The sequence below is a fragment of the Antedon bifida genome, chromosome 1 (assembly GCF_963402885.1).
Source record: "Antedon bifida chromosome 1, ecAntBifi1.1, whole genome shotgun sequence".
In the NCBI taxonomy this organism is placed as follows: Eukaryota; Metazoa; Echinodermata; class Crinoidea; order Comatulida; family Antedonidae; genus Antedon; species Antedon bifida.
The window spans coordinates 22,329,220-22,355,012 of record NC_136226.1 but is presented as its reverse complement, the minus strand read 5'-3'; the positions used below and the strand labels follow the sequence as shown (position 1 = coordinate 22,355,012).

The following is a 25,793-nucleotide window of genomic DNA, read 5'->3' as shown; positions in this document are numbered from 1 at the left end:
ATAACAGGCAATTAAGACTAGCTATCAGTATTCGCAATAGCATTTTAGGCATAACTAATAATACACATTTTTACTAAAGTCAATGCTAATGTTCATTTATAAAGTAACTAAATAAACATTAAGCTTAACATGGTAAGTACCTATCCTAACTTTACTATGGATCAGTCAGTTTGCGAAACGAAATGTTGCTCCACAAACCATATTTTAAATGTAATGCTCTCTTATTTTAGAATTGATTGCTAAAAGCTATTGGATTTTGAAAACTTTTACAATTTGCAGCAATTTTCCATAAACCTTAATGATATTTAAACAGCTGCTGACAATGAATTTCGATTGATGTCTATGTTTATATCTATACTCTACATTCTAACTGATCATTTTCAGCAAGACTGCTTTTTGGTGTTTTTACTGTTCCAATTGTACGTGTTGTTATCCATAGGTCGTCTGATTTATTGTCGAATGAATAATCTCTCTCTTTTTTAGATCTTTATACAGCAGCGAATAAAAAAAAAGGAAGTGTTTTAAACCTAAACGCATGTCATACAAACTTAATAAATAGGCCTATACTATTATTTATTAAAAATTACTGAAATGGGGGTCTGTGAACAGTACTAACGGTATAAATAAACTATAGTATTATAAGGACTACTTTACAGATAAATGTGTATTTGAGATTAGTAGTTTTTATGTATCATTGTTATAATTGATAAGTGAAATTACACGTGGTATGTACGTGTTACTCATTTTATTTTGGAACTTAAAAATAGAATGTTAAAGAAAAATAGTCTATCGTCCATGACACATTCATTTAAAGATGTATTGTCCCTTTGACTAATTCCAAAAAAATAAAAACAGATTTCGGTGGGTCATTTTGAAGTATCATAATAGTTATTAACTTTCACCAAAAATTTGTCGAAAAAAAATCATTTAACTGAAATACAGACGTTTTTTTGTTAAAAAAATAACTTTGACTTCTAGTCAAAGTTTTCGATCAAAACATATCCCATAATGAAACGCACTTGTTTGGCTACTCTGTATGCATAATCATAAAAATTCCTCACGATCTGTGTGAAAATACCTTCTCAACCGTGACGAGTTGTAAACAATCATAATTAGCATATGCATAATGCGTACTCGTGGTTTGAAATCTTTGTTTACTTTCGCTCGCGACGATTTTCCAGACGAAATGTAATCAAACTAATTTTCCTGTTAATTACGTAATCTTGTTGCTTTTGGCTCGAATTTTCGACTTAAAGTGAATAAAATAAAATAATATTACTTTGATATGGCCAATTTAAATTTAGAATATTTTGACCTTCATTTTTTTGTGTTTCAAGGGACAATACATCTTTAAGTTTATTTTAAATTGAATTGAAGAATAAAATGTTATATGTTAATGATGGAAATTCGTATTATAATACAATATTCATTCCCATAATATACACTTACTTTGTACGGGAGCAGCAAATGACTATTACAAAAATCGTTACGATGACCCCGGACAATGCAGCGCCCCCTAAAATCCATACCAGGTAAACTTCAAACCAGTTCTAAAAATGAGATCAACGTTAATTTTATGAAATACTGAATAATCGAGCAATAACAATAATTATATCATGGAAAGGTTATAAAACTGTAATTTAAAATAATAATAAATCAACCCAATAAATAATATATATATATATGGTTAGGACATCTGCATATCAAGCAGGCGGTCCGAGTTCGAGTCTCGGTTGGGGCGACTTTTTCTCATTCTCACAGATTTCCTCATCTTTATCGTTTCAAATTAATTAATTAAATTTCAGTATATCACCGGGCGGTTTAGAATTAATGTTCTTTGCCTCTTGTGTTTATATATAGGCTATAGGCTGAGCGCTTTCAGTCAAATTTGTGTTTGATTTTACTGTTGGGTTCATGAAAAGTATTCCAAATCACGTTACGTTAAGTTTACTAAAATTTACGTATAACAACATTACAATAATTATATAGGGCCTAAAATAAATTAAATTACTCGAAGAAAGAACACAAATGGTAATAGGATAGTAACCTGTCTTTCTGGTTGTGCGCTGTAAATTGGATATGGCATCATTATTTGTAGTTCTTCCATCGGCACCAGATCAATTATCTCCTCGATATCTTGTCCGCTAATAAATGAATCATTAATGTGTACAACAAACACAATCGTCGTCACTAGTTTGCTGCGAAAAGCATATTATAATCCTGATTTATTGCAACAATAGACGTGTGATTAATGAATACAAAGTTATTACGAGGATGAAGAAGAGTACAATTTCAATATGGTACCTTTTATGTAAATATGTTTGTAAAACTACTTTTATAATCGTCATGGTTTTAAACCATGGTTCCTCGAATAAAAAGTTGTATAATCAAAACCAGTAGGTTTAGAAGAGATGATTTGGATTTTTGTTTCAGCTTGTGTTGAAATTCGTACTACCTTGTTATCAGCGCTATGCGGATCACTTAGACATAAATCATTGGATGTCATGTAGTAAAATGAATTAGCTATACATTATTTCATTTATATTTAAACAATCACTTTGGACAATTTGATGAAAATACGGACTCACGCAATATTAACATCTGTTGTAGGGATTTCAAAACACTCAACCCTTACACCGTCATTAACAATTTCATTCATTATGATCTTGAAAAAACTAGATTCAAGTGAACTTAAATCCAAATTACGTCCTTCAAACAACATTGATAGTCCATCGGTTCGGGAATCTGCAAAAATAAGAACATTATTTAATACCCGTTATATTAACAAAATATTTGACACGATCTTTACGGTACTTATTATAATGTATTTCTTATCTTAAGCCTAATTAGGGCATGTAGTAACCCACATATGGATTTTATAGTTATTGTTACAGTGTTAAAAAATGTTTATTGTATATGAATTTATGGAATTTACCATATTATTTAAATCAATAATTAACAAATCGATGACATACATTAGAAATGTACTTGAAATTAGTTTATTTATAATACAAACCAATAGAACACGTTAGTCCAGCAAAATGTTGTGCACAATCGCAGTCAAAGCTGTTAATTCTATCTACACACCTCCCTTGGTTATTACATGGTTGACTGAAACACTCGTTTATATTATTCTCACAGTTGACACCATCAAAACCATCTTGGCATGCGCACTCGTAACCATTTATATAATATCTGCATACGCCGTTGTTTTGACATGGATTAGATATACATTCATTTATTTCATCGACACATGTAATTCCTGTAAAACCGGGTGAACAAATACATTCAATCATGTTGATTGAGTCCTGGCATGTCGAGTTGTTTTGACAGGGGGAACTATCACATTCGTTTATGTTTATTTCACAATTGCGCCCCCTGTAACCCGGTGGACAAGTACACTCATAGTTCGCTATCATGTCTGTACATTCGCCATTGTTTTGGCATGGTAAACTCAAGCATTCGTTAATATCATTTTCACAAATAGTACCGTTGTATCCAGATACGCAATGGCAGTTATACGAATTCGCAAGATTATAACAAGTGCCATTATTTAAACAAGGACTACTCAGGCACTCGTTAATATCACTTGCGCATTGCGTACCCTGGTATCCATCTGCGCACTCACATGAAAACTTATTTATCAAGTCATTGCACGTAGCGCCATTTTTGCAGGGTGAGCTTATACATTCATTTATATTTATATCACATGTTTTGCCATTATATCCGCGTTCACATTCGCAAACATAGGAATTGATATGGTCGATACAAGTTGATGCCTGTTTACATGGTGCACTTGAACATTCGTCAATATCGACCTCACAGTTATTTCCCGTAAAGCCATTCTTACAACGACACTTGTACTTATTTATTCTGTCAACACACAATCCATTGTTTTTACAAGGGTCACTGTGACATTCGTTGATATCAATTTCACACTCTGTTCCATCAAAACCGTTTTGGCAATTACAAGTATAACCTGCTATTGAATCTTGACATGTGCCATTATTTTTACAGGGAGAACTATAACACTCATCCACGTTGATCTCGCAACGAGTACCAGTAAATCCTTCCATACATGTGCATTGATACCTGTTTACATAATCTGTACATACGCCCAAGTTTTGACATGGATTAGACAAACATTCATTTATATTTATTTCACAATTCAGACCAGAATATCCATCTACGCATGAACATGTATACTTAGCAAGCAGATCACTGCAAGTCGCATTATGCAAACACGGGTTGCTAATACATTCATTTATTTCATTTTCACACAGCGTTCCATAGTAACCCTCTGTACATTGACAGCTGTATTTAGCAACTTCATCTATACATATTGCTGAATTTGTACATGGGTTACTTGCACACTCGTTAATTTCTAAAGCACAGGATTCGCCTTGATATCCTGTGGTACAAGTACACGTGTAGTTGTCAATTCCATCGATACAAGAGCCATTATTTAAACATGGTACACTTGCACACTCATCAATATTCTCGTCGCAAAAAACACCAGTATAGCCGTCTACACATGTGCAGGTATATGCTCCAATCACATCTTTACAAGAACCTCCGTTTTTACACGGTGAACTTTGACATTCGTCAATGTTCTCTTCACAAGTACTTCCTGAAAATCCGTTTGCGCATATGCATGTGTACTGTGCAATCATGTCATTACACGTACCGTAATTTTGGCATGGTTGTGAAGCACATTCATCAATATTCGTTTGGCACGAGGGTCCAATAAAACCATCAGCGCACTCGCACTTGAAGTCTGCTACCAAGTCAATACACGTTGCTCCATTCTGACAAGAAAACGTGTTACAATCGTCATCATTTACATCGCAACGTTCTCCGGAATATCCTTCCTGACATTTACAAATAAACGCATTCAGTCCATCAACACATGTGCCGAAAATACACGGAGACCGCAGACATTCATTGATATTACTTTCACAAGTCACTCCTTCGTATCCCGGAAAACAATCACATTCGTACGAATTAACTAAATCTTTACAAGTTGCGCCATTAAAACAAGGATCACTGGAACACTCGTTGATTTCTGTTGAACATGTATTTCCAATAAAACCATCTGAACATGTGCAAACATAACCATTGATTTCATCTTTGCAAATTCCTGAATTTTTACACGGTTTATATTTAGTACATTCGTCTATATTGATTTCACATAATATCCCTTAAAAAAATAATTACGAAAATTAATTGTTACGTTGGAGAATAAACATTTTATTGTTTTTAGCATGCTCTGTGTGTAAATTTTAGGAAATGACGATTATCATCAAACATATTGCGTAAGTGATTTGAAAATCCTTACATCAGGCCTATTATAATTACACATGAACATTCATGACATGACACGCTGTGACATAAACGCAGTAGTACACCTCATTACCAGAAACACTGAATTCACTGAGAACTGTCGCTCACGGACAACTGGAACTGTGTTACAAGAACGACGAGTATACCACTGCACTGGCAGTTTGTCTGTCACAATTCATCGAATCTTTTTTTTCTAACACTTTCCTACTTTTAATTTTTATTTCTGTCAGAACATTAGTATCGAAATTGTCACTACACTGATTGAAAGAATGGTTTATTTGTTCATAATTACATGTTTTTACTAATTGTGGTGCAGTCTTATTAAGAAAGTGATGTTGATATGATAATTTTCTTACTTACCTTCAAACCCTGCTGGGCAGTCACATGAAAAACTATTAATTAAATCAGAACATGTGCCACCATTTTTACATGGTGAGCTTAAACATTCATCAATATTTTCAGAACATAGCGTTCCTAAAGAAATAAACAAAGTGTAAAACTGTTAAAAAGTATAAAACAATTAGTAGTCCCTAGTTTTTTTAATGAATAATGCTTAAAGATATATTGCTCCCCTGAAAATATATGTATTTTTTATATTTTTGTTGAATATACCACTTCAATATCACATAATAATTAGTCACTTTGACCAAAAATTGGATCGAAAAAAATTATTTACTTAAAAAACTGTTTAAAGCAAAACCAATAGTTACATTGACTGGAAGTCAATGAGGTTTTGGTTGAATTTAACCTCTTTTTAAAAGGGAAAACATTTTTTTTTTAGTTTTTCTTTCTTTCTAAGTGATTAACTTAAATCTTTTATTTTTCTTAATTTTTTTATGTTTTTGTGGGACACTACACCTTTAAGTAATGTTTATCATCAGAGTTATAATTTTATGTAATATAAAACTTTTTACTATATACAATTACCTGTATAGCCAGAAAAACATGAACATGAAAATGAATTCGGTTGATCTACGCATGTACCACCATGATCACAAGGTGAACTCTGGCACTCATCTATGTCACTCTCACAATTAAAACCTGGAAAATAATGAGTATTGGACAGAAATCAATTCCAATCAGTAGGCCACAGCCAATCAATCCACCGTTAAATCAATCCATAGCTTGTTATTTTTATTGCATCATTTTATTGTAGAGCAATTATTATCATTGACAAAATAACATGAAATAATAACAAAGGAAGTTTGATTTGAAGCTGAAACATAACATGATATTGTAAAGAAACTATACTGATATGTACCTTTGAATCCTGCAGTACATAAACATGTATATTGGTCTTTGCCATCTTCGCATCGTCCTCCATTTAAACAAGGGTCACTTCTACATTCGTTCACTTCCTGATCACAAACTGAACCTGCATAAACACCATCAAAATACATAACCATTTCATGTTGGCCTACATTATGCTGTATTATATTTTTTCTTTATGAGGTATATACAAACTTATTTTAAAGAACACGTCCGCATTGACTATTTGAATGAGGACGATGAGAATATTGAATTGCTGATAAAACAACTTATTTTCTGGCGTATTTATACTCAAACAGCGACTGAATTGGTAAGCCAACAGCCAAACTCAGACGCCGCCAGGCAAGACAAAACCATACTAATTATTCATTGGTTTTGGAGACAAATTGTGAAAAGCGTAATGTTGCAAGACAAGTCACGCTATAATAAAGGGAGGAGAATTTAACTGCGATGCTAAATTGACCATTTGCTCTAGATTCCTTTATAGTATGTTATCGTATCATATTTATACACTATACCATTTTAACATAAATTGCACTATTCTTAAGTTGGTGAACGTCTATCATATCTAAGTGCCGTGGTATGCATTTTTTGTATTGTTGCTCACGGGCTTCAGAATTTACTTCCATTTTGTATCCGCTGTGCCATATAAACACAACATTTGCAGGAATTAGTTCGTTTCCTTTAGGACGCCGTCGGCCTTTTGTTGTCATGTTATAATCATGTGAATATTGAGTCGGTAAACCATTGTACGTGTTTACTGGTGTCAGTATTATACATGTACAGGTTTTCTCCAATCAAAGACTCATCGAGAAAAAGACTACCTCTATTCATAAACCACTCGAAATTGTATTTATGCATATCTCAATAGTGATTATTAAATAGACTAAAGTATAATGAGATTTTCGCTTAGGCAATAATTAATTGTCCTTTCTAAACGATATGATTTAGTAAACTTAAGCCAATGGATTGATCATAATAGAGAAGTGTATATCAAAACATGCATTTTTATACTTATATATTCAGTTATCAATATAAGGTTGTCACTGAAGTTAATGTCTATAATATTTGAATTTTCCTTTTTTTCAGCTACTACATGGCTTTTTAAACATATGTAATTTGTTTGATAATTTTTACAAATATTACAGAAGTTTATTTGGAGTGAATGTAGATTATACCTGTATAACCGAACGGACATGCGCAGTTGAAGGAATTGATGAGGTCTTCACACGTGCCGCCATTAAGACATGGGTCACTTTCACATTCATTCACATTTATTTCACATATTGAACCTACAGTGTACAAAATAGGATAGATTATGAGTTATTGAAAGGCGATCTTTGCCATGATCATGCTACAAACGTATGCAAAAAAAATTCTTAGTCTAAAAGTATTTCCACCATTATACATATTTTACTACTTTTATTTGAAGTATTTATAATTGCGAACTATTCCAAGAGGACGAATGTGTGACGAAGTACCGGGTTGCGAACAATTCCAAGAGGACGAATGTGTAACAAAGTACCGGGTTGCGAACTATTTCAAGAGGACGAATGTGTGACGAAGTACCAGGTTGCACAACGAAGCCAAAATCCCCTTTTGATGAGAAAGGCACATTTCCAATGTAACATTAATTATTATTAATTAAAAAAAACACATAGTATCTTGCAATAATAATAATAACAATAATAATGGTATTGTTTTTTTTTATTGTTTTAACTCTTGTTTAATTCAAGATATGTATTCGTTTCAGGTTTGATTAATCAAAAGATGTAAGCAGCTGTTTAATATATTAAACGAAAACATAATTTACAAGCATTAAATTACAAGAAATAGAAGCTGCGTAAAACAATACCAAGCACTTACAGGCATGTCACATTTAATTAGTAAAGGGCTAGCAGAAAGACAATTGATACACATAGGCAGGAACAGAAAAATAAAGGTATTATGGGCCAATAATCACTGTGAGTGAATGTGTTACATTCGTTGCGGAGAATAAGAACCAGAACTTGTAATATATAATAGACCATTGAGTTAGTTAGATTTAAAGATGTATTGTCCCTTGAAACACAAAAAATGAAGGTCAAAATATTCTAAATTTAAATTGGCGATATCAAAGTAATATTAAAGTTATTCACTCTAAGTCGAAAATTCAAGCCAAAAACAACAAGTTTACGTAATTAACAGGTAAATTAATTTGATTACATTTCGTCTGGAAAAAAGTCATGAGCGAAAGTAAACAAAGATTTCAAACCACGAGTATGCATTATGCATGATGCTAATTAGGATTGTTTACAACTCGTCACGGTTAAGAAGGTGTTTTCACACAGATCTCGAGGAAGTTTATGATTATGCATACAGAGTAGCCAAACAAGCACGTTGCATTATGAGATTTTGATCGAAAACTTTGACTGAAAGTCAAAGTTATTTTTTGAACAAAAAAACGTATGTATTTCAGTTAAATTATTTTTTTTTTCGACTAATTTTTGGTGAAAGTTAATAACTATTATGATACTTCAAAATGACCCACTTTTTCGAAATCTTTTATTTTTATTTTTTTGGAATTAGTCAAAGGGACAATACATCTTTAAGTTAGAGCATGATTTATCAGACAAAAAAACATTGCGCTTGGTGCTGTTCATAATTCCATCCGATGCACAAAATCAAAATAATATTTTTGGGAGTGGAATTCAAACTATAAAAAATATTTCTGTACGTAAGTAGTATCGTAAGTAGTATTAATGCAATTGTTATGTAAATGTATAGTGTGCTGACTTTGACATTTACTATTAGTTTATCTGATCATTTAAAGCAGCACATTGTTGTATTGTATTGTATCGCGTGTCGGCGGGAATATTATGAGGCCAAAATATGACACGAGTACAGTTCACACATGGCCTGAAATACAAGTTCTAACTTGAAAAAAATTATTATATTTTGTTACATAAAAGTAAAATATTTGCCATTCAGGGAATGGAGAAGGGTAACGCATTGATTTTTTTCCTATTCAAAGTTCAAAGCCAACTAGAACATTGAAAGCTATTTTCACGCAGGGTTCTGTGCGTACTAATGTGCTTATTCTCCATTGCATCATTATGACTAGGCTAGTTACAATGTATAAAATGTGTTATATATGTTCTTGCACCAATCATTAGGTTTCTAATGTGAAGCGATTAACGATCCTTGCTAATAAGCGTTGAGTGGCCATTTTTTAAAATATAATATAATAGTATTTCCAAAGTCAACCATACATTTTATTACCAAACAGAATGCTTTTTTAGCCTATAAACATGTTATTTTGTTTTATTTGACAACGGCCAAGTTAAACTAAAATGGTTTATTTATAATAATGCGCATAACAAGGAGTCCAATAGTGAACAATTACATGCAAGGCCGAAAACATGGAAATGAACTACAAAAATGACATGTCTATCAAGCAGTTATCACCTTTGAACCCAGGAAAACACTCAGGTCCGTTGGTCCCACATATATAACGACTCTGACCCTTAGAAGCATCGCAGAATTGTTCGCAGTTTCTTCCGTAATAACCAGGATCACATGTTATACTCAATTCCACAGTAGTGCTGCAATTTATATTCATGAAAATATATATTCAGTAATTGGTTTCTTTAATTGCTGACCCATTACGGGAACTGATTAATTAGCCTAATTAAAATTAATGACAGGCGCAATTGATAATTTACATAAATTTATGGTTGCAATAAATTTGTATCTTTTATAGCTACCCAAGGCCATCATCAATAAATGTATATAAAAAATCTGAAGCTTGTGTCAAGTACAAATGTTACAATATGTTATGATAATGATAATTCCTATACATTATAACATGCTTAAACTACGGTAATATAATAAACATAAGATCAAACGTAGCCTCAATTAGTGAATATATTTAAAAAAGACTCAACCAATCTGTTAACTGACACAAAACAGCCCATGTTATCCATAATGTTCCTGGTACGAAAAAAAAATACTATAAGCCACTGATACCCACAGCATTCTCATTTTGGTCAGTAATTTCTCTTTGGATTTATATTATTTAATATAATTCTATCTATATAATTACAATACTTACCGGTGGTCAAAACCTAAATTAGAATCATATTATTTTACTACGTTATCGGCGTAGGCCTACGCTTTACCTAATTATGGTATCTATACATAAAAAAGATACTACATTACTTTGATACGCGGCCCTTCAACGTATGAGTCTGTTTTAACTGATTAATAGGAAGAATTATTTGCTGTAAGAAGTGGTCGACGAGATCTGGATCATCCTTGCTATCATGGTCCAATACTTTAACGTCTAAGAAAAGATCCCCCTGTAGTAATAATAATAATAATAAGGATAATGATAACATAAGCATTTCGCAAATCTCATGGATGTTTTAAAAATTCTAGTTTTTAATCCTAAATTTTCATTCAAATTGTAAAGCTACTTTATTTATCTCTTCCTACAGCACCAGGCATTGTGAACTTGATATCTTTCTCTAATTTCTTAAATTATTTAATTTGATTATTTTTTCACTCTGGTAGCTAAGTATGAATCTTACCGTCCAGTTTGTAAATTTAAATTGAAATGGGTTGGCCATCTTTTGTGACTCATCTCTAGTTGATATACGGTCAGGAAAATCAAAAGTATCCTCATTGCGAAATATCTTTCCCGTTATTAATGTGACGTCACAATCCATTGTACGCAGTCCACTAAAATTATAGAATCGTCTGACATTTAGAATTTTGACGGAATTTCTTTTATCGAACATCGTACAATGAATTCACATGGTTAGTATGACTCAACATAACGAAACATAGATACCAATACTTTTGTAGAAAAAAAGGACTTATGTTCACACCATTAGATTGAGAAGAGACGTAGACCTAGCCAAACTTGACCAAATGTTAATTTGCTGCCATACTAATTTCATTAAGGGAAATGTCTAATCCTTGAAAATTGTAAAACAGAAGGTACAAATAAATTGTCTATAATTACTCATTCTGACTTAATGAGAAGGTCCATTAATACAATTATAGTTTGAATTGTAAATGAGTTGGGCATTGTTTAAAGAATAATTGTTATGAACAACCATGTAGTAGCAATAGTATATTAAACGTTATATAATTTTCATTTAAAATAGCTCATATGGCCATGTTTGCTTTTGGTTCTGTAACTAGAAATTTGTCAACTAAGCTTTTTCTTTTTTTTTACCGGTAGAAGCAGAGTGTTGAATGTAAATGAACAGTGTAGAAGTCGCTTTAATAATAGCGTTTTAAAATAACATATGGGACTAAGCTACGTGACAATAATTAACATATTGAACAAAACAACGACCCATTAAACATTTAATAGATGCTTGTACATTTCCACATAAATTATGCATGAAAATATGTTAAATCAATTGTCATTGTTTTAATCGTAGCCTTTCAATTACACCGCAAATTAAATCAATACATTGTAATTAAATAGCATTTAGGAATAAATGATTGGTTTTTTTTTACAACTTTAATAATATCGCGAAGCAAATTTGGAATGAAACTAACTAATCAGTGAATCTTTCATATTAAAATCAGTGTATGTAGATGCATTGCTTTATAAACATAATCAGTCAAAAAGAATACCAGTACCTTGGTTCCTTTGTGAAACAAATTTCAAACATATTATCACATTGGCTTTTGCATTCTATTTCTTTTCTAGCTGCATCACAGCATTCACCATTGAACATTCTACTTGTAGGGTTTGAATAAGCCTTCAGAAAGAAATTGAGTGTCGCTGCTCCGTCTGTAAATGTCTGAAACAAAGTGAAACAATAATGTAATATTGTCTACTAGATTGTTTACATTTATTCATTTACTTACTTTAGTAGGCCTACTGAATTGTTTATTTTATTTATACTACCACTGTCGAAAAATATCCCATTTTTTAAACGTACCGATGTTACTAATATAAATTTATTTCTTATCAAGGATCTAAAGCATTTACAGTACGTCTGATTTTGCTGCCATTTTGTTGTTATGCAAATCCGGAGGACGAGGAAACATTTTAATGTAGACAACCACTTCATAATAACATAGTTTTAATTTATTCCATGTACAACAACTATTGTAAATGTAAATTATAAAATCAATTAAAATGCATGTTTTTAAAATAGGTTTTAATACTTAGGGTCGCAGCCACATTGTTCTTCAAGTTGGTATTTGTTATGAAATACGTAGCCTACCTTAAAAAACTCTTTGTTTATGTAAATGAAAATGGAATTGTAAAGGCCTGCAATTGAGATATTTTAGAAACGTTCATGCAAATGCATTATTATTATCAAAAAGCCTATACAATAATGACCTAACTCCGTTACCCCTCCATCAACTCATCCACGATGATGAAAAAGATTGGTTAGAAGTTAGTAATTTATACAGTACGTACCGAGAACTGTTTTATTGAAATATTCCTAATTTTCGGATTTTTTTAGTTTTAATGAATTGATTTATTATCTAACTTTATGTATTTAAAAACAACTGTTGTAGTTTAGTTTGAATAGGCCTATGTTCATGCGGAAAATAAACTATACTTATACCGTACTGTATATACATTTGTGATTACTTAATATGCACGTGTATGAATGTTTTTGAAGAAACGGAAAATAATGACGTAGATTACTATCTCTTTAGGTAACTAATGTGTAAAGTTTATATAGTTATTTCAGGTATTTTATATAATCCAATAATTAGGCCTAGAATATTTAAGACCATAATTTACAAGGACATAAATATTTTTCTGTAAATGGACTTTGCCACTTCTCTCTATTCCCTTAACGATAAATGAAAAATAAAATAAAGGAGCCGCATGATTCATGGTTATAAAATGTTATTGCCATTTTGAATGTTTACACGTGTGTTTAGACCTATTAGACGTTTACGTATTCGGTATAGTCAAAGTAGAACATCTTGTTGATTGCATTTTTTTCTTTTGCTAAGGATTTGTATTATTTTTTGGCTGGTGTGTATGTTAAACATATTAACAGTTCGCTTTTATAAGCTGTGCATGCCACCAGAACAACGCGCAACACAAAGAACTTACACCTCCTAACGTGCTGCTATACAGCACTTTTGATTTAAATATGAATAGGCCTTCGTATACATAAAATAATTACTATAATAAGTACTATTAACTAATGTAAAAGAAATTTGAGAACGAACTTATGAGGTTTCAAAGTCTTATGAAAACTTAAAAATCAATAACGTTGCTATAATAAATGGGATTCTAACTCGTTAAACTGGAAAATGCTGATTTGAATTGCTCATAGGATACAATAAGTTATTAATGAAAACTAGATTGTAGCATCTATAGGTTTTGGCTGATTTACAAACATTATGTTATGCGCATTTTAAAATTGGCTGCCGGCTATTATTTTAAAGAGAATAACCGTGAGTATTAGGCTGTGTTATGAAATTATTTGATTTTTGATTGAAAAAATTCTCTACATTATACAGTATATCACAAAATGCAACAATAAGAACATTCTTATTCTTTTCTTGTTTAGCCTAAATAATCGGGAGGGGGGGATAATTTATAACCTCGCAATATAAGAATGTAACATTCTTTTGTTTTTACAACCACTGCTAAAACTAATTAATTCCCTTAAGCGAGGCTAATCTCATGTAAATTCACTCTTCCCTGCAAAATATACTGTCACACAGGCCATTGTTTATAGCCTAAGAGCTGTAACTTGTAAGAACATGTGACCTTGTATTATGAAACTTTAGTAAGATACTCAAAGTAAAGATAAAGCACCGAAAATCCCGAGTACGAATCTTTCTAAATAATGTTATGGCGTTTATGCGTTTAGGCGTTTATAACTAGCACAATCACATCGATGTGTGATAATTACATTAGGGTGTGCATGCCTTCTTGTATTCGTTCATCATTGCTACTTCAAGGAATAATTTTAAGATGGATAGGTTGTTTGTATTTTGTCAACTTGGTGGGCAAGATTTTAGCTATTTTAGAAAAATATGGACATTTCAAATGGTAACTCTTGCTAAGAAACACTTGCGCCCATATTCCCAAATCGAACCTTAGTCTAGTTCAAACTAGGTCTTGGAAAGGTGCTAGTTTGAACTAGACAAAATAAGTACTGCAGTCGGAGTTTGATGATGTAACCAATCAGATGACAGTACAACTAAATGATAAAACGCTGTCGTCGCGAGGTGTATATCGTGCTACTCCCGTATGGAAATGCACTCTGGGGTGACGCAGGTAAAGATCTTCTCCAAATTGGATAGCATTTACAAACAAAAGTTATTCTCAAATGGTATTAACGTTAAAAATGTCAAAGAATATTAGATTTAGCTGACAACAAACTCGATGTTTTATGATTGAATAATCAACTAAATATTGGTCACGGTTTTCATCATCTGTTAAAAAGCAGGCGAGTTAGCTTTCTCTTCGTGGATTAAAACCATTGCTCAAATTCCGATTTGTTGAGTTAGGCCTCTTTTAGTCACATATTTAGTTTGAGTTCGTTTTATGAATTAAAAATAACGCCATATTTAAAGTTTATTTTTAAGAATACGGGCGTTAACAGTAAACATGCTTTCGAGACGTATGTTTATGTATGTACCACCTGGCGGAAATATCAGCCGCTCCTTATTAGATATATTGTTTATCGATGTTCGATGAAAAAATCACCAAGAATAATGGCCATTTGCGGAAACAATCTTTATGTATGCATAAAAACGTTGTACACCATTATTAAAGTCGTTGTTTTCTTCAACATATTCGATATTATTTATTTAAAAGAAATACATATTTCATGTTAGCCTAATACCATCACACTGTAGTCATGTCGCAGAACTCTTTAAGTGTAACTGTAATAATAGGTAGATTTTATATGGCCTTGTAAATCGTGCCAAATCGAATTTAATGACTGATTTATGTCATGCATTATGCTTTAAATGGATTGGTTATAAAAGTTAGCAGTAGTAAAGAAAAACGAATTTTAACTATATATAGGCCTAAGCCTATTAGAAAAAAAGTATTGATTGGGATATATATTATAACAAATTAATATTGATTAATATTATTAATGGTTTTACTATTCCCTACGTTCAAAACAAATGCATTAACAACTGCTGATATACAAATAATATGGAATAGTAATTATAGTTAATATACAGTAGTGACCTTCCATTAACGATCGTCCATCTTTACACTAAATGTTCTTCTTTGTGTTCATATGCCTACACTATATTATTATTTATATTATTAATATTATTCAAATAGCGTGAAACAAACAAAATGATACTAGGATTGCTAATGTAGGGCGTAGTTTTATTTCATTCCATCCAACGAAATGAAACCATTTTTTTAAACGGATATGAACTACGGTATAGATACCTTTATAATTATACTGACATTAATAATCATTTTCACCTAACGTTTAACCTGACCTATATGTTTAGGTAACATGTTGCTGTAATACTAAAAATACTGGCCTATAATAATTCTTGAACTACAGTATGAGTTTCAACTTTGACCTACTGTAATTTGCATACGCGAAGATTCCATAATAATTCGTTCTGTTACACATTTTTTCATTGAAGACTCTCAGAAACCTTACATTTCTCAACCCAAATCACGTCATATCATGGCTAACTTCAATTCAAAACAAGGGGCATCGACATTGGCAAATGCATACCAATGAGAAATCTGCTTCTTACAATTTGTAGATTCTAGATTTTGAAAGTTTGCAGAAACAGTAGGCCTATGCCATATCTTCTATTTTTAAAAGATAAGAAGAGATGCATTAATCGCATGTATTGAGAAAATGATTTATCTTCAGACATTATGATTCTTATATTTCAGTACTAAGGCTTATTTAACTTATATGTTACAACATCCTCACTAGTTAACGTCATCATTTTTATCTGTATGTACAGCAGTATCAATAGGTCTGATCAACTTTAAAATATAAGAAAAAATGTCGTCACTGATCTTTCATTCGGCCTAATCAATAGCTTAATAAAGTACATTTACTTTTAGTTAATGTACTCTTTTAACTGCAACTATTTCCTCCATTCTTATTTCCATTTAAAATGCGATTGACTGGGGGCGGGGGGAGGGTGGTATATTACAATTTATTCTAGATGCAAAACTAACACAGTTTGCTTGGAATTTATGCAATGTTATTATTATTATAATTGAACAACAAACAACAAAATCAATTATATTAGAAAGAGGAAATAATGGTAGATCATGGATGAAATTTATTTATAATATTGTATGTGTGCTATGGTGCGTATGATCATCAATGACATCATCATTACTCGGTGACTGTAATTATATTGGAGAATACGTTATGGGTTTAACATTTACCTGGATGTGAAATTTTTTCCTATGCAGAATTATATATGATAATAATAACTAATTTTAGTAGATGTAGAGTAGTAAATGTGATATGACGCTTAAATAATGGAATTAAAAGTTATACTAATATGCAATGTTATACGGCATTGATCTATGGGATGGATATTTTACAATCTAGTGGGTGCTTTTATAACTGAAAATAACTGTATTTAGGCATACATTAATATGGGATCAATGGTTGGTTATGATCTAAACATGATTAATTGGAGCAGAATTTAAATGGGGAAACATAAATATGTTACTTATGGATTCACAGAAACCATCCATACCGTAAACAAACAAGAAGTACACACTAACTAATGTTCCAATCTTGTGCAACTTTTTTTTTTACTATGGTTACTACGGAATGCGTCTATCATAAACTTGATCTCTATGGTAACATTCACACATTCTGACGTTATTGTTGACATTAGCCCCAAGACGCCCGTATTACTCAACATTAATATTTCTACACATTTTTATTTAGACTTTTTAAATATTGGCATCAGTACCCCATCACTGTATGGTTAGGCCTATATAATTTGGCCACCTTACTGTAATATTAGGCTATATTAGAAACAAAGAGTTCCATCTTTTAGAGACATAGGCCTACAGATTTGGAATTAGATGTCAAAAACACATTAACCATCAATATTGTTAAAGATTGATAATATGATTTATAAATTACAGCAATAATTAACAAAATGGGAGTACAGGTAACGTATAGTGACTAGTAGCTTACTAGGGAATATTTAATAAGTAAATATTTATTATTACATAGTTGATCGTTCTGTTTTCCGACTCAAAGTAGATTTATAAATTCAAGCTAAATGAGTCACACGGGCCTCTGGGTAGCTCAAAGTATGGTCATTTGTTGTTAATGTGACCATTGAGAGAAGACTTATTGCACGACATGGCTTCTGAAAGGAGTTAATGGATCGGTGCATTAGATATTACGGTTAAATTTAGGCATTACAAGAGGCAAATGCAAAAATCTCTAAATTTACGTCATTAGCAAGCATGTTGTTTTCGCGTTCAGACTTTTACCGCTCTGTCGATGGTTTAGGGCAGTGTTCACGGTATGCAGTTTAGAGGCTGTACTTTTTGACTTGCCAATGAATTCTACGCTATATAAAAACAAATGAAACAATTATAACGGCACAGCCTACACTAATGCAAAACCATGACACTAAGAAAATAAGTATCTTACTATTACTACTATAAATAAAAATAATTGCATTATATAAACACATTTAACACACTATAACAAAAGGAAGACATAAGGCACAACTTACCCAATATGAATAGATTAATAACAGCAGTTGAAATAACGTGTTTAGAAACATCTTCTTAAATTGCTTTAAATATATTTTAAATTGTAATACGAATCACCACGACTCGACTCAATTATCTGTTGACATATCTAAATTAGCAAAGCACATTGGATTGACAAAACGAACATTTTAAACAAGGAAACGCAGTCCTATATCCAAAACGTGATATCAAAAGCCGTTTGATATTGACTATGACATAGATAATAGATAATATGTGAATATTCCTGGACGCTGTATTGAGTTCATCATAACTTTATAATAGTCTGATTAGTTTAGCTCCGGAAACGATAGCCGCTGGCTTATATTTAACAGCATTGTGGGCTGTGCTACGGTAATACGCCGCTAACGCACCAGTGATTTCAAAAACCGCGAGAGCACAACAATCGATGATCCCATCCTAGTTAAAAATAGAACATCGAAAGAACGCGTTCTGTTATTTATAGTGATTTTCATATATACTATAATTAAAACCAATGTTGTACTGTAGCACTGGTACTTGATGATTTGACATCATCTTATTAATTATAAATTTGCGTAGATTTATAAATTCTATGCTGTATAGTTCGAAGTAGTGTAAGTTGTCGTTTTAACCAACCTCACCCAATATCAAATATACAAGTCAATGACGCAACGAAATTATGTACATAATAACATTCGAAATAGTTTGATATATCTTATGGACGAAAACCTATAGTATTAATTATAGAAATGCCAACATATTGTATTTATTATTATATTTCCATCGATTAATGATGTGTGCAGTGCCGGTCTAGGCCCATTGCCACCTGGCCTTTTGCCACCCGGCTCTTTTACACCCGGCCCTTTGCCACCCGGCCCTTTGCCACCCGGCCTGTTGCCACCCGGTCTGTTGCCACCACCGGTTATTTGCAACCCGGCTTGTTTCCACCCGGCCTGTTGTCACCCGGTCTGTTGCCACCCGACCATTTGCCACATGGCTGGTTGCCACCTAGGTATTTTCCCCCTGATTTTCATTTTAAAGAACAATTATAGGGGCTACTGGCAAACGTGATTGCGACAAAGGCGCGTAGCGTCTCTGGGCTAATAATAGGATTATTCCACGCTCTCAGTACAATTATTTGTACCGTCTGGGATCCACCTGCCTATGACCAACGGTGTTATACAATATTTTGGGATTTAAAATAATATAATATCACGATATGGAGATAAGTAGGCCCTATATTCTCATCCACTTGAAATGCTACTGATTATTGTTAATTAAACTTTGTTTTAATTATTTATAAATTGTTTTGTGACAGTCAATTGAAGATGCTGTATACATATATATTAAAAGCCGGGTAGCAAAAGGCCGGGTGGCAAAAGGCCGTGTGGCAAAAGGCCGGGTGGAAAAAGACCAGGTGGCAACGGGCCGGAACTCGTGCAGAGCTATGACTGTAGATGTATGTTGAATAGTTCGCCCTCTAGAATACAACTAATTTGCCAGACATAGTGTACTGTAAAGCTCGTTTATTTCGGTGAGTCTCTAGTACGCCCAGGAAAGCTCCCCATACATAAAAAACGTTAAAAATGTATTAGGGAAAAGGAGAGTACGAACCCGCCTCTCACGATAAAGCATAAAATACTTTTATTTTACTACTAACCAGCTTCGATTCGAGAGGATTATGGATTTTGTCATTTTTCATTTAATTATCACTGTCGTTGGTCAATTTATCCTTCGACCTAAAAACCGAGACGAAGCACAGCTTGTGACGTCATATGAAACTACCCTCCAGTTGGAATTTCTATCAGCGCGGAATGTACAGCAGGCTTAAGAAAATGTATTCTTAGTTGCTATGTACATTTTCAATTCAAAATAAAAGCAGTGAAATATTCTTTAATAATAATAACAGTAACTAAAATCTAGCTGTAATTGTAGGATCCAAGCAACATAAAAAGGCAAAATTCATTGAAATCATTTTGTTTTAAATTCTATTTAATTAAAAATATATATAACAGAGACATTTCTATAAAAAGCAGAATATTACTTAAAATATATTTTTAAAAACCTAACCATTTTCTCTCAAACGATTTGGTTTGACATTTCTGTCTTGAAATGATAACATAATAGCATAACATTAATTTGTAATTAAACGCTTTAATGGAAAATGTAGAAAATGTCATTTAACTAATAGTATTGAAAGAGAGTAAACAGAATAGAAACAAGAATTTTAATGAAAATAAAATAAGATAAAAGAGGAATTTTATTTAGAGGAAGACATTTTGAATTTATTATATGAAAATTACATGATGTTGAATTAAATTGAAATATTTTATTTATACTGGACGACCTCTTCAGTCAAAGACTGGTCTCCCAGACGGTCCCAGTTATGATAAGTGGCTGTGATGTACTAGTACACTACTCGTCTCGAAAGATGTACTAAGACCATCAGAACCATGGAGCGAGTTTGCCTCGAACCTTTGCCGATGTTATGGAAACGTAATTACGGTCCAACTGTCGGCTACTATTCATGTATACTATTTATATTATTAAAAAGAAGCTACCATTGAGTAGATTTGTTAAATATTACTGCTTTGTGGAGAGGTTACGTGAAAACCGAATTCTAATGGACCAATTCCTGAAAGAAAAGGTGTTGGTGAATAAGTCAACAAAGGGCATGGTATGATCACGTATACATGGCCATAATGTTCCCAGGTTAGAGATGCCCAAAAGATGACAACTTGATTGACAGCTGCTAGCTAAGATAGTGAGGAAGGCAACGGGAAACCACCTCACTGTAAATGTTTTCCCTTGAATAATGACAGTCAATAACAGGAAAGACGGATTCCAAGAAAACATAAGTACTGGAAGTCGCGTCCGGCATGGTCAGTAATGGGGATGGCCAGGTCGTCAATTAGCGAATATCCTAAATGAAAATTTTATATAGACATAAAATAGACATTTTACTGGATTAATGTAAAAAAGAGATTGTTATACTTATGGATGACGTCAATACTAATAGTAGGAGAGAAAGACGAGAAGTGTGTTGGGAATTGGACCTGGACACACTTTTCCAGCAACCATTAAGAGGAAGATACACCAGGATGGAAAATAGGATCAATTATAATGATCAAGAATGCAGTGAAAAATTGTCATAGTTATTCTGGAGCATGTTGGCTGAGATCATAACCTTGTTTCTATTACATATATATCTATGAGAATATTAAATCTAAAAGATTAAAAGCAAGAAAGTTAAAAAGAAGTGGAATCTTCAAGCCCTGGAGTGTGATACCACCAAACAGGAATTTAAAATACAAATAGATGAAGATAGTGCCGAAAAAAAATGATATTATTAACGATAAGTAGAGTCATATAAAAAAAGTTTTTATTTAACAGTACAGAGGCCAAAAAAACATGGATTACTGAAGAGATGATCAAAAAATGGAGGAGAGAAAGAAATGGAAAAACAAAAACAATGAAGAAGAAAGACAGAAATACCGAAGTATAAATAATCAGTACGACGAATAACTGACAAGGAAAGACTGGATCAGCAGAAAGTGTAAGGACATTGATGAATTACAGAAAAGGGAAGAAGTGATAAATAATTTACAGCGGTGAAAGAATTAGCACGAATAAATAAAAAGAGAAAGGCACACAAACAATATTAGATAAAGATGAAAATGTATTACTGAGAATCTTGATATAAAACGTATAGTAGATGGAAAGAATATATATAGATTATCATCTAATATGTAGATGATGACGCAATGGAATCACTCAACCATATCACGCTCAAAACGTTCCTCTGACACGCGACTTGCTCCAAGTATTTATTGTCTTTTTTTATGTTAGTCCACCAGTCGACGTTTCGATTTTTGTCTTGAACTACAGACTTGTGATACACGTATACAAATCGATTTGCAGACGTAAGAATGACGTAGGTTTGCATACCGTATTTGGCTATATGGGGGCGGTATATAAATATGAATTTTGAATCAATCAATGATCAAACGGACGTCATTTGGTTTAAAAAAAGGTACGTATTTAAGTACGATCGAGACTGAAATAACAACTGTTGAATTATATTGTGATAGGCATAGAGTGTTGCCGGTTGTTTCTGGTAGTAAGGCCTACATATCAAGTCTAAGCCTAGGCCTCGTACTCGTATGACCTGCCAAATAAACTCCAATAAATAGGTACATACCACCGGAAGCATTATTCAGAAACTATAGAGGGCGTGCATATAACATAAATATTCATGGTGCATGCCTGAGCTCATGACGTGATACTTGTAAAACACACTGTCTGATGCACATTCGCAGTGCAGATCGGCGTTACTGTACTATTTTTTTCTGGATGTTGTTAAAAGACACTAGACCTGCAATTTGTAACGTTTTGTAAAAATAATGCACAATAACTTTAAAAACATTAAACCAGGTAATTCCTTGTCTTAAATATGCGTTCTATTAAGGTTAATTAAAGTGGAGCTCCACCCAGAAAATTGCTATTTTTCATACATTTCAACTATTCTTTAAAAATATCATCCCTCATACTTCATATTTTTTTGAAAATTTTTTCAATGGGTATGATTTTCTTGAAAATCACGCCTTTTTGCGTTTTGGGGGGATACCTTGTAATTTCCTATTCTTTTACATGCAAAATGGGGGTATATTTGAATATTCCTAAAAAATTAATTTCTTCACTAAAAAAAAAATGAAAAATGTTTTTATATGTAATTTTTCCAGATCTTTTTATTTCTGGTATTGTTATTGCGTATACATTGCGCAATTTCGCGTAAATAGACACTTTCCCCCGTTGGGTCCAATTGGGTTTTTTACTTTGCTAGGGAGTATGATCACGTGACATTTCTCACGACATTTTTCACACTGCAGCTGGCGATCTGTTATTGTCGCGATGTTATTTTTGACGGGCGAAAAGTATATTAAAACATTCTGGATGTGACCCTATCATGTTTCACAGTGTAATAAGTGATTATGAAATTATTACTAAAATGTCAAATTTAACGAGATTTGAGAAAGACGTGGCTATATATTCAATAAAGCTAGGCCTAGGCCTACTAGAGTCTAGGTGTGTAACGATGCTGTTTGGCCTCTAGCTGGCTGCCTGATAGCCTTACAGCAGTGAAGTTTGTTCTGGCACCCAATCTCGGCCTACCCATGGGCCATGATAGGGTGCCTGAATAGTTGCTTTTCAGTCAGACATAAGCTTCCACATCCGTTACTATTCTGAGCAATACCAGTCTTGTTTTGTAGAGAATTTTGTGTTTCACAATTCTTAATGTGCGAGAAAACCCAGGAATGATAAATAGGACGAAACGACCAAGCATTTTCGAACCCATGACTACAGTCCTACCTAGACATGAATTCAATCAGACGATTTAGCTAGGCCTAGCTTAAAATTAATAAGCAATTTGATTAAGATTATTATGCTGTTGTTGTACAGTGCAAATCATGATGTTACATGTAAATTATGCTGACATTTTTATCGGAAATATTACTTGGGCCTAAACAAATCGTATTAATTGTGTGTATAAACAGGGAGTTGTAAAAATTATTTTACAACTCCCTGGTATAAAATTGATTTGCCATTTTCCAACACATAATTTATTAAAACGCGTCAGTCGCTAAGTGTAACGCGTTTTGCGACGTATTGTAAACTAATAACCCCTAAGTTACTGAAAAAGTGTAATGTAGTAAAAAACACTATTTTCTGACCGATTTTTTAGAAATTAGTATTTGGAAAATATTGCCATATCTTCCCTGTTTTTTGTATGTAATCACTTTCAATTAAACATACTTAAACATAATATAAGCTGAGAAAGTCTGAGTGTAGCTCCACTTTAAGATAAAAAGAGAAAAACAACACACTATCTAAGTAGCTCGGTTTCTAGGCCTGAGCTTAGTTGGTCTTAGTTTTGCTGGTAAAAGAGCGGTAGCGTAAGAACATCGTACGCTAGCTATAGGCCTAGCCTGACGTAGTTGTCGCGTTGCTGAATTAATTGGGGTTTTTTTTGCAGAATCCGTTAAGACGCTGAGCTATGATATAATTAAACCTGTATAATAACAATTGATTCTAAGGTTATATGTGAGGTTTAATTAATTCATTTAATATGTACATTGTTGGATGTCAAAAAAAAAATTTTCAGAAACATAAGCAACATATTATATTATAACGTTTTTATTTTTATTTATTTGCATTAGCAGTTCCAAATATTTTCCCATGTATATATAGGGAATAATTCAGGTTAAGTCTTAAAGTGCAATGTTAGATCAATTTCATTTACACTCAATGTTTAATACTATAGTACATGCATAGGTGCGGCTATATGATTGGTGAGTGTTTTTGCAGCAGCTACCCTAGCAGCAGCGCGACGAGAGATCATTTTCGGTTACCGCGTAAAAACTATTTCCAGGGTTTGCAGCCACATCATGAATATGTATGTGTGGATTCAGACGCTCTATATTTTCTGCCTTAACCTAATAGGAAAAAACAGGCACATAGCTACCACACAGTTACATGGTCTGGGTGGGTGGGAATGAATCAAAATATCTCGGCATATATGATCCATTCAATGTTTGATTTGCGGAGAAGCTAGCCCATCATATCAAGACGAGTTTTCATATTTAGATTCGGATTCGATTTATGAAGTCATTCATGCATATATAGTACAATGGTAATTGATTTCTTGGCAGAAAAACACAAACAAAACAATACACACATAATGTTCTTGAGAAAAATCCCATCAAATATGTTTACCAGACTACTAGGCATACAAACTCATTTTTAGCCTTCAGAAACTTTCATCATCACGTGTCATCAGAAACGTGTTGGAGTTCGAGTATGCACGCACGTCATCTTAGTTATTAAATATTTGAAATCTCCAAAAATACTTATTAATATATTTTATAGTGAGTAACCAATCGCATCCGGCTGAAACTAGTCAACCGGATAATCGTACGTACCAAGAATTCTTGGTGTCAACCACGTGACTTGTACGTATGTGCCCAGATGGAGTATTGTATCCAAGCACAGTACACGTATGAAACGCCATATGTGCAAAATATTTATCTTGTTACTAATATTAAAGGACAACTTGACCGAGGACCATATTTTTACAACGTTGGATGTACATATGATTTCAGAACAATCGCGAGATTAAGGATATCGCCGCACGCGCTCGCCGTACAGCCGTCGCCATAAATCGCATGGAACCCATACAAGTCGTGTCGGTTTGTGGTGGTGATTCTGCAGCCTGTTGATATGCCCATGCCTAGCCTCCTAGGCCTATGCTAGCTACACTACTAGCTAGGTACGGTATCGAGTCGAGTCTTATTTTGGCCGCCGTTTATGAACGCTTAAATTCATGAACTTTTATAAATTACTCACCATCGTCTTTGAGTACAAGGGTTAGTCCGGTGGATTAATATAACTATCATCGTCTTTATTCACCAAAAAT

The 25,793-nt window shown here is 33.0% G+C and overlaps 1 protein-coding gene across 2 annotated transcripts; it reads right to left on the bottom strand.

Moving 5' to 3' along the window:
- Positions 1–7: 7 nt before the first annotated feature.
- Positions 8–25,793, bottom strand: LOC144845484 (uncharacterized). Of its 2 annotated transcripts, none has more exons than XM_078702876.1 (14): positions 25,724–25,793; positions 12,253–12,416; positions 11,184–11,334; positions 10,813–10,952; positions 10,060–10,196; positions 7,791–7,904; positions 6,605–6,718; positions 6,271–6,384; positions 5,704–5,817; positions 3,017–5,200; positions 2,589–2,745; positions 2,048–2,198; positions 1,450–1,550; positions 8–485 (listed from the first exon to the last, which is right to left on the bottom strand). In XM_078702876.1, the coding sequence occupies exons 1-14, from the start codon at positions 25,724–25,726 to the stop codon at positions 353–355; spliced, it is 3,777 nt and encodes a 1,258-aa protein (XP_078559002.1). In that variant the 5' UTR covers positions 25,727–25,793; the 3' UTR covers positions 8–352. The 2 variants fall into 2 exon arrangements, with proteins under 2 accessions (XP_078559002.1, XP_078558992.1); XM_078702866.1 differs by lacking the exon at positions 25,724–25,793 and adding an exon at positions 18,322–18,622.

What these genes read in the sequence shown, in the direction of transcription:
- LOC144845484 (XM_078702866.1), bottom strand. Translation starts at nt 18,372, where the DNA reads ATGTTTCTAAACACGTTATTTCAACTGCTGTTATTAATCTATTCATAT. An exon ending in TTAAATTTACAAACTGGACG is followed by an intron (nt 10,953 to 11,183) that starts GTAAGATTCATA and finishes TTATTACTACAG; the next exon opens with GGGGATCTTTTCTTAGACGT. An exon ending in TGGACTAACGTGTTCTATTG is followed by an intron (nt 2,746 to 3,016) that starts GTTTGTATTATA and finishes TTATTTTTGCAG; the next exon opens with ATTCCCGAACCGATGGACTA.